This window comes from Phocoena sinus, chromosome 1 (genome assembly GCF_008692025.1).
Source record: "Phocoena sinus isolate mPhoSin1 chromosome 1, mPhoSin1.pri, whole genome shotgun sequence".
In the NCBI taxonomy this organism is placed as follows: domain Eukaryota; kingdom Metazoa; phylum Chordata; class Mammalia; order Artiodactyla; family Phocoenidae; genus Phocoena; species Phocoena sinus.
The window spans coordinates 128,493,298-128,507,776 of record NC_045763.1 but is presented as its reverse complement, the minus strand read 5'-3'; the positions used below and the strand labels follow the sequence as shown (position 1 = coordinate 128,507,776).

General features: G+C 46.8%; 1 protein-coding gene across 2 annotated transcripts; it reads right to left on the bottom strand.

The window, feature by feature from the left end:
* Window positions 1–314: 314 nt before the first annotated feature.
* On the bottom strand, window positions 315–14,391 carry EEF1AKNMT (eEF1A lysine and N-terminal methyltransferase). 2 transcript variants are annotated; one of them, XM_032650085.1, is made up of 9 exons: window positions 14,238–14,391; window positions 13,823–14,084; window positions 11,656–12,415; window positions 10,179–10,378; window positions 8,535–8,730; window positions 5,875–6,042; window positions 4,350–4,565; window positions 2,013–2,144; window positions 326–796 (listed from the first exon to the last, which is right to left on the bottom strand). In XM_032650085.1, exons 2-9 carry the CDS (start codon window positions 13,973–13,975, stop codon window positions 522–524), a joined length of 2,100 nt encoding a protein of 699 aa, XP_032505976.1. In that variant the 5' UTR covers window positions 13,976–14,084; window positions 14,238–14,391; the 3' UTR covers window positions 326–521. The 2 variants fall into 2 exon arrangements, with proteins under 2 accessions (XP_032505969.1, XP_032505976.1); XM_032650078.1 differs by having other exon boundaries at window positions 315–796; window positions 13,823–14,390.
* Between the last annotated feature and the right edge of the window lie 88 nt (window positions 14,392–14,479).

Here is a 14,479-nt window from a genome sequence, read left to right as displayed (position 1 = left end):
TTTATATAAAAAAAAACTTGGGACCGTGTCAGCAGCTGTTCCATCTGTAGGGAGACAGCGTAGATGTTCTCTTAAATGATCCTACTCTATTTATAGCCTTTTGGCACAGAATGTTCTGCTACCTCACTGGAGATTGTTCCTTTAGGACCAAGAGAAGGAGAAAGCAAAGCAAACCAGCAATCACATTTGATTGTCTCCGGTCCTAAGGAGCTTGGGGCATGCTCGTTAAGGCATAACACCTGATGGGGGGTCCAGCAGGGACTCCTACTCAAGGACACAGTAAAGGAGGTGAAGGCAATCAACCCAAGCAGTACTGAAGAAGACAGGATGGAAAGGACTTTTTTATTTTCCCAGATCTTCAGGCAACCTCACCAAGCAGGAGGTCGCATGCAGGTGAGTATGAAACTAAGAAAAATACAAGGCTTAAAAAGTATTGTGCATTATATTTCTTCAATCTCTGGTAGGCCAGGAGCCCAAGGTCAGTCTGGCAGGAAGCTGAGGGAACTGCCTGGTCCTGACAATCACACAATCTTCACAGTTTTGAGCATGTCTGACAGGACGTATGTGTCATCCCAGCCCTTTCCAGGCTTCCTCAGGGTTTGCTCCAAGGCCTGGGCCATTTCCAGCAGCTCTGGCGTGGCAAGTTTCCGCTCAGGGTGCGGCTGACAGAACAGGATCTCGTTTACTTCACCCTCAATTCGCCGGACATACAGGAGGGGGAACACCGCCTTGAGCCCAGCCAGCACTGAGTCCTTTAGCCCTAGGTCTCGGCACACGAGGTTGAGGATAAAGACACCTGTAGGGTGGGGAGGAAAGGGTCAGAATGACTGGTTCAGGGGACACGTTGGAGACAGGGTTCAGCTCTGAGGAATATAGCCATTCCTGCCCCAGGGAGGCTGGTGGACCAAAGAACACACCTACAGCGGCAGTGACTTTGCAGAGAACACACAGCATACAAAGGCAGGAAGAGAAAAGCGTGGGGGTATGTGTGAACCATGAGAAAACTTCAAGCTAATTTCTTGCTCTTTTGTGCTGCCAACAAATGTTACCATTCTCCATGCTTCAGTTTCACAAAGGATTGCTTTGAGAAAGAAGTAATTAATACCCCCAAGTAAGAATGTAGCAATTCCACAGAGAGATTATGTACTTGACATATGTATCACATGCCTTCACTGGTGACAATTAAGGGTTCTAAATCAACTCTGTTCACCACAGTACCTTAGCCAAATCAAAATACCTGGGAGGCAGTGAACATAAGGATTAAGAGCTCCAGCTTTCAAGTCACAAGGATCAGGGTTGGAACCCTAGCTCTTATCTTGTGTCACCTTGGCAAGTCTCTACTTCAGTTTCCTCATCTGAAAACAGGCTGCTCTGAAGATGAAATCACATACTGCCCAGTCCAGGGCATGTGGGAAGACTTCAAATGGTCACTAGCGCCCCATGCTGGTGGGGATGTGAATTGCTACGACTACTTTGTAACTGTGTGGCTGCGTCTACAAAAACTGAACATATGCATAATCTGTGACCCAACAATTATAGCCCTACATCTATGTCCAACAGACCTGCACACACATTTCACCAAAAAGCATCTACTAGAACGTTAATGGCAACACTTCTTATAAAAGCCCCAAATAGGAAACAACCCAAATGCCAAAAGCAGAATGGAGAAATAAATTGTGTATCACCCAGTGTCAACACAACACTATGGGCGAATCTCATAAACATCATGCTGAGTGAAAGAAACAGAGAACATTCCGTATGGGCACAACTAAGCTGTGCTGATAGAAGTGAAGACAGTGGTTATCCCTGAGAGGACAAGTTACTGAAAGGAGGTAAGAGGTGGACTTCTGGGGCACTGGAAATGTTTGGTGTTTGGTGCTGGTAAATGAATATGTTCAATGTGGGGAAACCGATCAAGGTACACACTTATGATACGTGCATTTTTCATTAAAAAGAAAAATTTCCTTAAAGGGCCCATCCCTTCTCCCTCCCCAACCTTCTGTTCTTCATACCTTCAGGAGTCAAGATGCTTTTGACCTTCTGCAGAAAAGGCTGGGCCACAAACGCTGGGGGTGGACAACTCATTCCCAGGGTTGGGTCCTTACTGTCCACATCAAACATTATGACATCGTAGTGACGTCGTGCTGGGAAAGAGAAGCAAACGAGTCTTTGTCTCTGCTGGATAAAATAACACCATTTACATTCCTCCACCACATCTCCTCCGTGACCTGTGGTGGACACAGGTGGCTAAGTCAGAAGGATGGCATGGAGGATGTGGTTTGCTTATAAGGGCACTAATGTCACAGTCCAGAGGAGCACGTCATCAGCGTTCTGCCGTGAGTACTCCACGTCTAAGATGGAGCCTTCATCTCACCTTCTTCCTCCACATTTTAAAGCCCTTTCCACAGACACACATTACTGGGGTCCACTCCAGCAGGAGTACTGCTTGGTTAAGAGTCCATCTATACCAATGATTTTCAATCCTGACAGACCATTAGAGTCAAATGGGAAAATTCTAAAGATTCAGAGAATCTGGGCTCCACTCCTAATCAACAGAGTTAAAACCCTGGGGTGGTAAGGAACAGATGGGAGGGGAGATGGGAAGCCTCCGGGTACTTTTCTTAAGCTCCCCAGGTGATTCGAAATATAGTCAGAGTTGAGAACCATTGATCTAGACAAAGCAGCTGCCTCTGCCTTTAAGGGCTGACCCTGCAAATGGTAACTTTAACTTAACTCTGGAAACAGCATATGTTGCCTCCTAGGAGAAAGTGTTCTCAATTAAAGTTAGCATATCTTTTCTAGCTGCTTGAACAATTACTGGCTCAAGAAAGAACTGATTTTGCTCAATGAGTGAGAAAGAACTGACCATGAATCTGATCCACTCCTTACTATAATGTTAGTTTTTACAAGGGGTAGGCCTGTGATACTAATGATGTGTTTTGGGCAAACTTCGAGACAGTGCTAATGATTATTCAATAAATACGTATTTACTTAGGACTACAGCATGTCCATCACTGTTCACAGCACAGATCTGATTTTGGTTTCTTCAAGAGCAGAACATGTTGGCTCATCAAAGTCCAAGGACAACCAAGGCCCACATTTGTGGCACTGAACCCTCCAACAATCCGAAAGGTTGTTGTTAAGACGAAGGCCAGGGCTGTTCAAAACTGACTTAGAGGTAATAACAACAGCAGCACATCATGGATTGAGTACCTACCATGTGCCTGGCACTGTTTTATGTGCTTCACATGTATCAGCCCTGGGCCCCAAGACTGGTCCCAGCCTCAGAGAGTGAACCTGTGAAACTCTGATAGAGTTAAGTTCAGTTTGCTATTACATAAGACAGCATCTGTCCATCCCAGCACCAAAACACTTATCCCAGGCAACCCGTTTTGCCACACCCTTCCTGGAAGATACTCTAACCCAGCGAGAACCAGAGCATCTACTATAGAATGAGCAGACCTGGAAGGGTGTGTGGCCTGGGCTCCCCAGGTTCACGTAGGACTGAACCAACCTAACTGAATTCTCCCTGAGGGGCTCATGTTCTTCAAAGCATCAGTCATCAGAAGCCTACATATTAAGCTACAGAAGGATCAGGGGAGCTATTGTAAAACATTAATATGCCTTTTGTCCAAGTCTGGGATACAAATTATTATAGCAAAATGGAGCCTTAATTCCAGTAGCAGCAAGGCTACTGGAATTCCCACTAACACCTGCATCATAGTTTAACCTCAGCACTATTGACATTTGGGCTAGATAATTCTTTATCATCAGTGGCTGTGCTATGCATTGTAGGATGTTGAGCAGCACCCTTGGTCTCTGCCCACTAGATGCCAGAAACACCCGTACCTAATGGTTACAACAAAAAAGTGCCTGCGGACATTGTCCCTGAGGTTTAGAACCACTCGTCTACGTGAATGCTGTTTTGCTCTGTTTCTGGCTTCACCTCTAGCTGAAAGATTTACCAAACAACTTCCCAACACCCCCCCCCCCAACGTTTCGTCCCCTTTTCCTCACTCAGATACAGATTCTGGGTTTCTTGGGGTGATGAGAAAGTGGCAAGGTTACAGGGTCAGAAGAGATTCAGAAGGGAAGCCCACTCGTTTGTTAGCGTCATTAGGGCAGGAAACGGTCTGTTTTGCTTGTTGCCATAGCCCAACCCCTAAGAGTACTGAGCATGTGGTTGACACTCTGTATTTACTGAATAACTGTCAACAAATGAATGGACAAACGAACTGGGATGATGTGGATGCTGCCCTCTCAGAGATGAGTTCTAGAGGCCCTTGCAGGCCTGACAACCTTGGATCAATCCTCCCTCAACACCCCTCCAAATTCTCCAATAGCAGTACCTTCTTCTTCTGCCAGGCTGGTAATATAGTCCAGGCCATCTGCGATGTGGACCTTCATACGGTCACTCTGGGAGAAGCCAAACCACTGAGTGGCCACTTGCAACATGGAGGGGTCGATCTCCACAGCATCGATGCAGGACTTTGGGAAATGATCGTGGACAAAAAGGGGGAGGCTGCCCCCACCCAGGCCTACCACCAACAATCCCAGTGGGGTCTCTGTAATAAAGAATAAAAGCATTGTTTTACTACCTGCTCACTGTAAAGTTTTGTACCACACTTGGGGAAGGCGAAAGAGGGAGTCAGATTGTTGGTGCTGCCCAGGGGAAACAAGATTTAGAGACCTGGCCTCCCTTGTCTCTTTCTAGAAACTCGGGAGTCAATTTAACATCTGAAAACTCAACCCTGGCCTCACAATCCTTCCTTTACTAGATCCAGAAGATGAACCAGTGTATTATTATTTTGGCCCCTTAAAGAGCACAAAGCACTCAGCTGACATTATAGCAATAACCCCCACCATAAGCATTATTAAACCCCTCTAGGAAACGGGAGGGACAATGACCAACATCTTGTTTATGATCACAGGGAGTGTAAATGTGATGCCCTCTGCTCAGCTTTCAACTCAAAGGCCACACTGCCTTCTCAGACACAGCCACCAAGTGAGGGCAATCCACCCAAGTTCCAGAAACCACAGGAAAACAAAGGCCCAAATCCTACACACAAGCACAGAAAAACCACAGCAACCACAGGGGATGAAAGGAAGGTAAGAAAAAAGAAAGAATCACCAAAAGGAGACAGACCCTGAGGATTAAATGGAAGACCTGAGACTCTAGGGATATACATCAACACCAAGATAGATCAAATGTACAGCGTGTTCCAGTAAGACATACTTGGGGACTTTGGGTGAAGACAGTTACAAGAGTAGACAGAATCACGAACATTTTTGCTACTGTGGTCAGATCCAAACCTATTATTAGTGATAAGGCTATGACTGTACTATCTATACTATGTTGTTTTTTTTTTTAAGTAGAAATTCAAGATAGAATTACATCTAGTGCTCAAATAATGCATCACTGAAAAGCCAGAAATTCTCCTAAAGTGCACAGGTATATTGCTCCGGAGATGTGATTTTTAAATATTCCATCTGGTTACATGGGTAAATGCATGTGCAAAAACTCATCAAGCTGAACAACTTAAGATCTGTATACTTTACAGATCTCATTGAATGTATTTTATACATTAACTTTTTAAACTGAGTATAGTTTATTTACACTGATTTTTAAAATAAATGAATAGAGGAAAAAAATTTAGGTATCAGCACATGTAGCTGTTTCAAACAATTTGAGTTTGAAGGAAAAGTTATTTGGATGTTCATGAATGTAGAAGATGGTTGGGAATAAGAAAGACATGACCGTATGTGCATCTGTTGGTCTATAATCATGGTTCTTAAACTGCAAGGCAGCTGACACTGATTACCTCTGTAATCTAACATGTCCCCTCCTGTGGAAGGCAGTGGCGACCCCCTCACCTAGGAGCAGCTCCGGGTTTCTCAGCAGGGCAAGGCCGGCAATCATGGCTTTATGGTGTTCACAGCACAGGTAACTCTTATCAATGGACTGCCCCGGAGCTGCAGGGAGGTCCTCTGGAGTATCAGCAGGCCGCTGCTTCTTCCTGTCCTTTTTCCGTTTCTTCTGGGCTAGATCACAGACGGAGATGAATGAAGTCATATGCGTGGTACACTACTCCTTGGAAAGTAAGGCACACCAGCAGCAGTAAGCTGCAACTGGTTTGATGAGACTCGAGAACCCAACTGTGAAATATGCAGGAATTTTGTGAACTGGTTGACATGTTGGTGCCTTGAAATCTGGCCATGGTGGCCATTTTTATGCCACAGAAATTGGCAAACAGTGCATATCATGGCTTTTTTCCCCAAAGAGACGGTTGTTAAATATTTAACATACACCAGAGAGTCAGAAAAGGTAAGTGTCAAAGAAACACCCCAAAACTCAGAACATTGGGAGAACTCAAGTAAGGAGTACTAGTACCTCTCCTCTGGGAAATATAAAGCCACTAACAGGTGAGAAGTTTATTCATCAGTTCTTTTAGGGGAAAAAGGACTTAGTTTCCAACTACCTCCTCTATGCCAATTACCATACTAGGACTTTTACTCTTGTAGCTTTGAAACAACCCTATATCAATGCTCTTATTCTAATTCTTGGCAGATGGAAAAACTGAAGATCTGAAGAGTTATTAATCAGGCCCAAATCAGTAGGCAATGCAGCCAGGATTTGAACCTGGGACTACCTGCCTGCAGCAGCTATCACCTTTCTACTACATCACACAGACAGTAATTCATACCACCCCATTGGACAAGGACATCACAAATGTTCACAGAAGCGGGGGAATCGTACAAAAGGACCCTCTACTCTCCCTCTACCTACTCCCTCAACTGCTCCAGGATAGAGTGAACAGATGGCTCTGGGGTTTTCCTAGGGACCAGCTGCACCATTGGGCACTGTAATGTAAGTGGCAGTATGCTTTTCAGAGATGTTAAATTGCTTTTTAACACATTCTTCTTCTTGCTCACCAATACTTCCATGCGGGAAATCATTCCCCTAAGAATTAAGTGATACTAAGAAGGCTTGATAACAGTGGGGAAAAAAACCAAAACCCAAATTGGAGGGCAAAATGTTCTTTGAAGCACTTTTACTGAGCTCTCAGTGAGAAGAAACTGAACCAACCTGCAGCCCAAGTGACCCAATGACAGCACAGGAACCCAACAAATATGGGTGCACATGACCAGGGGACACCCCTCAAGAGGAGACCATCCTGCTGAGAATAACCTGATCCTGAGCTGTGGGCAAACCCATGACCTCATGAGGTTGTGAATTTTCTCTCTTTTCACCCTCCTTCCAGATGGCCTTGCCGACAGGACAGCATCATCAGGCAAAGGGAACGACCGGCAGTCAGGAGAGCCAATTTCAGATTCCAAGCCTGACTCTCTGTGCCTCTAAAGGGAAGTTATACTGGAGAAGCGGTAGGGAGGAATATTTTCCTACTCTATACATGTGATCTGTGACTGATTACAATGAGTAAGTATTACTTTTATAATACAAACATATAATGCCCCAAGAAAATAAACAAACGATTGCTCTCCCCATTAGTGGGTGTTTCTGAGCAGCACCTGGGAGACCACTTAAAAGAGAACATGGTGGGGGGCTTCCCTGGTGGTGCAGTGGTTAAGAATCTGCCTGCCAATGCAGGGGGCATGGGTTTGATCCCTGGTCCGGGAAGATCCCACATGCCACGGAGCAACTAAGCCTGTGTGCCACAGCTACTGAGCCTTGCACTCTAGAGCCCGCGCGCCTAAAGCCCGTTTTCTGCAACAAGAGAGGCCACCGCAATGAGAAGCCCAAGCACCACAACGAAGAGTAGCCCCCGCTCACCACAGCTAGAGAAAGCCCACGCACAGCAACGAAGACCCAACACAGCCAAAAATAATAAATTAATTAATTAATTTTAAAAAGAGAGAGAACATGGTAGAGATCTACCCTGTTGACGCCTGTAGCCACGCGCCACTTGTGGCCATTTAAATTTAAATGTAAGTTCATCAGAATTAAAAAAGATTAAAGATTCAGTTCCTTAGTCACACCGGCCATGTTCCTAGTGCTCAGTACCACACATGGTTCATGGCTGCCACCCTGGGCAGCTAACTGGGTATTAACATTTCCTTCACTGTAGAAAGTTCTACCAGACTAGCTGACCTCTAGGGCACCCACCAACTGTACAACCCTCTAAAACAGGTGCTAGGAGGTGGCCCCATGGAGGAGGGCAGGCCTACTGAATTAATGTACAGACGTATATGGAGCAACTTGTAAAACACGTGGTCTTTGAACTACAGGCATTAAAGTGATTATCACATTTGTCTGGTAAACCACCACCCCGGCTCCTTATCACTGCAGAGTCAGGCTTTGCTCAAGAACAGAACATCGACCTCCCTTCTGTTCATCGCCACTCACACCCTAAGAGCCCAGATGATAAGAGGACAACCCACAGAGCCGTGTGCCTCTGGTCACAGGTATCCGGGTCTGTCCTACAGCTCCGCCAAGCTCCCAGGTCTTTCTGACCACCCCAAATTGTCCATACCACGTCCACGTGGGCCCCACCACTGTGCCCACGATGCCTCACCTCTGTGAGACACATCCTTCAGCAGCCTGGCTTCTGACTGCACCACGTTCCTGTTGCTGAGGAAGATCAGCCGCCGAAAGTAGCGCTTGTCATCCCCCTGCACATCCTCGATGACGTAGTCGCCACTCAAAGGGCTGCAGTCTTGGTGCTGAACAGTCCGGACCCCGATGTCCCCACCAACAGACAGGAAGGGTACCTGAAGGAAGAGCAGAGATGTGGTGAAAACACCAGCTCAACTGAGAAATACGAGAAATTATAATCCCTTCCCTTTGTGCGTATGTGAAAAATCCCCACACCAAGGTTCTGAGCAGCAACAACTCTGAAGATTTGCCATTTTGTTAAAGTATTCTTCTGGGGCATTTGACTAGATCTCAAAAGGTTTAACTGACCTTTTTGAAAACCAACTGAACAACTAAAGATTCCCCAAACCATTCGTGAAATGCAGTTGGTTCTCCACAAGAAAAATATGAGTTTCTCAACAGTAATCCTTAAAAGGACTTTCAACAGTCCAAGACAATGAAAGCTAGAAGGAAGCCTCATGAAGGGACTAGAATCATGAGAGAAGGAATCTGAATAGGGATAAAGATATCAAAATCCATGGGGAAAGTAACCACTCCAAATTTGGCAAAGTGTCTCCCTTCCCCCAGTTATTCTCAACTTTTTTCTGCATTCTTCTAAACAGAAGAAAAAATTAGGAGGAAAAAATACATTTTCCCCTAAACTTTTCCACTCCCTTCCCAACCTTCACATTTATTTCTTTTTAAAGACTTACAAGAGTATTTAATAATCATGAGGGACTCCTGACTTTGCGGAGATGTAGGCACTATTGAGAGAAAGTCACAAACGAGCCTCCCCACAGGATCTGGGTCTCTCTAATGGGACACCAACCTCAAAGTCTTCCAGAAAGCATCAAATACATATTCATCTGTAAGCACAAGCCAGCCTAGTGGGCAGAACCACAGGCTGGGAACCCAGGAGCCTGGGTTCTTCTTTTCAGTTCTGTTACTACAGCATCAAGCTTCCAGGTACCTTGTCTTTCCCACCTATCAAGAAGGATAAACTCCTTTCTATAAAGCCCTTGCAGTAAAGTCACCTATCAATTACCCTGTCTTGTGAGCAGGATAGTACAAGACAGATGGCATCAACTGATAATACCATATCACCATTTTGGCAAAAACCTTCAGTTTCCTTCCCAGTGGAACATCAGGCCAGCAATGTTAATATCCTGAAAATTAAGCTGAGCTGTTTTGGCCCTTTCCCATTCCACCTGATATAATGATGGTTCTAAGAGGCAAAATGGCCAAGGAAATCCTGTGCAAAGTGAGTTAGGAGAAATACAGCCTGAGTAAGCTGCAGTGTACAGAGCTGGAGCCTGCAAGGTGGAGAGCACTTCCTTCATGCCATCCGAGTGGCCCCACAGGCACAGATGCTACTGGGGTTCTCAATAAGGGCAACCGCTCACCTTCTACTCACTGCCTGGGACAAAACTTCTGCTCACTTAGCTCTCAGCTGCTGACATGCCCTCCAGGAACAGACTAGGGTCACAGACCCTAGTCCTAGCTTCTGCCAAGATACCCTCTGCCTTCCTGGCTACTAATATGACTTCTCCAGAGACCCTGAAAGCTGCTACCAAAGCTTTGTTACCTGCTGCTGGGCGGGCATCCCGGCCGGGGCCAGCTCCATGACTCTGGCCGACAGCTCGGCCTGGATGCTGTCCATGCCTTCGTACTGCTGACCTCGGTGAAGGGCCACTGTGATCAGCCTCCTGAAGCCCGCACTGGCTGCCAGCTGCTTCCGGCCCTCCTCCATGCCAAAGAGCCACTCGGTCTCCCGACCCTGGGGGACTAGAAAGAGGCATTTGTTGACAGGGAGTCCTGGGAAAAGTTCAAGCCCACAACCAATATGCCCCACGTGGCAGAGAGCCAGCCCCTACCCAAGCCCAGCAACCCTTCCAACTGTGACCTACTGAGGGGCTATCAATCCCCAGTCAACAATGTCCACAGCAAAGCTGCCATCAGACCCATGGCAGGACCCAGCGTGGAAAAGTGTGAGCGTGTATGTAAGGGGAGGGAGGCAAGTACCTAGTGCAAGAAAAATAGCAATAATGCTAACACTTCTTAATGCCAGGCATTATTACAAGCAGTTCACAAACAGAAACTAATCAAATCCTCACAACAGCCCAAGATGCAGGGAGTATTATTATTATTCCCATTTTATAAATGAGGAAATTAAGACACAGAAGTTACATTATTTGCCCAAGTTCACACAGCTCGTAACTGGTGAAGCTAGGGCTCAACCCCAGGCAGTCCAGCCCCAGACCCCATGCTCGTATCCTCTGTGCTATTAGTTCTAACAGGAGCACAGTTAGGATAAGGCAATACTTGGAAAAATGGATTCGATGTCAGGGAACAAATTACCAGCATGATGTATCACCACCTCACGTTTGTCTAGAATATTCTACTTTTGAAAGCATTTCCTCATACTACCTCTTCTGATCATTACTAAGGTGAATCTGGTATCATTTACCCCTTTCAATAATAACACTAACATCTGTAAAACTTATCATGTGCCAGGCACCATTCAAAGAGCTTTTACACTTCTCACAATTACACAGCTAAGATCTCACTTTCTAGATGAAGAAACAGAGGCACAGAAAGAACACTAACTTGTCCAATACCACCAGGAAGCGACTGAGCCAGGACTGGAAACTAAATAGTCTGGTTCCAGAGCTCACTTTTTTAGTTACTACTCTGTACCGCCTCTGAATTCAGCAGAGACGCACAGAAACTTCACCAGGTCACACAGCTTACAGGCTACAAGGCTGGGACTCCCGGTTGCTTCCACTACTCCTTGTTACAAAGTGACTAACATCTCTACAAATGCGTGACCTGCCTAAATGTATCTATATTACTTCAAGCCTTTGCAATGGAAGATGAGAAGAAATAAACCTCAAATCCAAGCAGGCAGCTCCCCCTTCCTCATGCCTTGGCCAGTCTAACCTCTTCAAGCACCGCCCCCTGCAAGATAAAACCAGCCAAGGCATACCCATCCGCCAAAGCCCCAGCCCCAGCCCCTGCAAGCCAGCCCCCTCCAGGGAAGAGAGGGAGCAATCCCAACTCACTGATGAAAATGGCAAAATGACTGTCCCGCGATGGTTTCACAGTGGGGCTGTCCACCACGTGGAGGGTGTAGCGTGGCTCCCCCGTGTCCCCACTGCACAAGTCCAGAGACACACTCCCCAGCCCGGCCTTGCGGTACAGCTGGCTGCACAGCCAGGCATACTGCTGCCGCTCCCGCACCGCCTCAGCCAGCCGCTCGGCACTCTCCAGCCGCACAGGCTTGCCCTGCTCCTGAGCACACAGCTCAAAGATCTGAAGGGCAGAGCCAGGGACCGGCCTGAACTTGGTCATGATGAAGGCAAAGACAGGCAAGGAGAACCGAGGCTCTGCTTCCAACAGCTGGTCTTGGCTGTTGGCCACCTGGTGCACCCTCACCATCCACCCCTCCCGAGAGAAGTGACCCACTGCTTTCTTCAGGACGTGAGCCTGAGCCAGGGAGATGCAGAGGTAGCGACCGCCCACCTGCAGGACACGGCCAACCTCAGCCAGCATCCTGTCCACCTGCTGCAGGGTCTTCTCCTCCTCATCTGTCAGGACAGCGTCCAGGGTGCCCTTGTCCAACACCACCTGGAATGAGGCATCGGGAAACTCCATCTGTGTCATGTCCATCTTCAAGAAGCTCATCTGGGGCCGTCGGCTGGCATTGCGTTCCTTCATTTGCTTGATGACAACCTCACTGATGTCAATGTTCACTATATCCTGATAGCCCACGTCATACAGCTGCTCGCTTAGCTCTGAGTTACCACACCCAATCACCAGCACCTAGGGTGAAAGAAAACAAGATGGAGGTGATCAAGGCAAAGGAATGAGCTTCAGACACTTCAAGGAATCAAGTCTCACCCTGGCTGCTGTATGTTTTCAGAGGACGAAGATGCTATGCCATGAGAGAGCACCATTACAAAGTGGATTCTAGGCTCCATCTTGAAACACCACTGATTAGAAGAACTCACTAGTAACAAACCACATTCCACTACAACAATGCAAGTTATGCAGAAACAAACTAACCGGGGTTGTTCATTTCTCTGAATCAAGCTTTTATTAATCAACTGCAGGAACAAACTAATCATGGTTGTTCTTTTCTCTTAATCAAGAATTTATCATTCAAGAATTGATAGGAAGTCACAGAATCCAAATACAGTAGTTATAACTGAAATCTCCTATTTGTTTTACTGTTGAAAACCTAGGTCTGGCATAATCCTATTCCACTCATGCCTTTGGCTCCAACTCACGATATTCTGCTGTTTTCTGAAGCCAAACTTAAAACACAGGTTGCTGCCTCCCTCTCTGTGGAGGAATCTCCCATTGATCCTTCAAAATTCTGCCCTGATATCACCATCTCTGGAAAAGCATCGTACAATGACAAGTGCATAAGCTTTGGAGCTAGGTGGATCTAAGTTTAAATCCCCACACGACCACTTACTACATGTATGATCTTGGGCAAGAAACTGGCTCTCAGAGCCTCAGTTTCCTCATCTGTAGAATTCGTGTATTACCACTCACCTCAAGGTTTATTATGAGAACTCAATGACTGAGCAAACACACACACACACACACACACACACACACACACACACACACACACAGCATAAGGTTTGACTCTTAAAGCTTCCTCCTAAAATCTTCGTTTTTTACCCTCCTTCCTTCCCTACTTCCACCTCTATCAAACCTCCTATTACTGTACTTGGCACTTTTCACTTCTGGAAAAGTGCCCAGGATTTATATGTTAATGCTTGTGTGGCTTAAGGGCTGAACACAGTGCCTGAAAGTCAGTGGGCCCACAACAACTATTTGATAACAGATTCATTTATCAGTAAAGCCACGGGTGCTGCCAGCTCCAGGGGGATGCACAGTGACAGAAAAGCACACTTTCCTCACTAGAAGGAGATGTCTAGGTTGCACTACTAAAGAAGTCAGGTTATTCTTAATAACCTCACTCATTCTTCCAGTGGTTATTAATTCAAGAAATGATCTGGGGGTGGAAGCTCTGTTATCTGAAAACCTTTAAAAGGATACTTTGTAATTACCTTTTAGCTAGAATGTTGCATGGAATCCTGAAAATATGGGCCTGTTTAGGGCCCCCCCACGCCTGGCACCGTCTACCAAGTGCAGGATTTCTGTTATCAGTTCCTACCTTCCAGGGCACACACAGGGCTGCCAGGCCGCGCTTACCTTTTCCCTGGGCTTGATATATTTGTGCAGCAACCCGCACAGTTCCAGGTAGGTTCCATACCACTCGAAAGCTTTCCTTCCCCGCTGCTGGAAGAACTTCTCCCAATAGTCAATGGAGCCAAACTCCTTAGGGCTTTTAGGTAAGAGATTCATATTCCCACTGCTCGAGCTGCGTCTTCAAGACTCTCCTACTCCCTGTGCGGTACCATCCGAGGGGTTTCCCCACGCGCTGGTTCTGGAACACCGCAGCGGGAATTCTTTCCTAGGACAAACAGCCACATTGACTTGTCCCTCACCCAAAACCCAAAGAGATGATCCTTACACGCCCACCGCACACGTAAGGCACTGAACCTAGTAAACGCTCACCCCCTGTTCCATCCCAAAGCCCCAGACCCGTGCGGGGAGGCCCTCACACTTTTTCAGAGCTCGGTTTCAGAACCGGCAATTATATCCGGGTGCGAGGCTTCGCGATTGGTTGGCTGTCCACACCATCTCAGCAGCTCATTGGTCAGTGATTTTCATCCTGGCACGTCATTGGCTGCAACGCGCTCGCCTCACGCCGGCGGCTTCGTCGCAGGCGCCGCGCTTTTATTTACGTGAGCCGGGGCGGGGCGGGCCGGAGGCAGGGCGGGAGCTGGGCTGTCCCGGTCCCAGGCT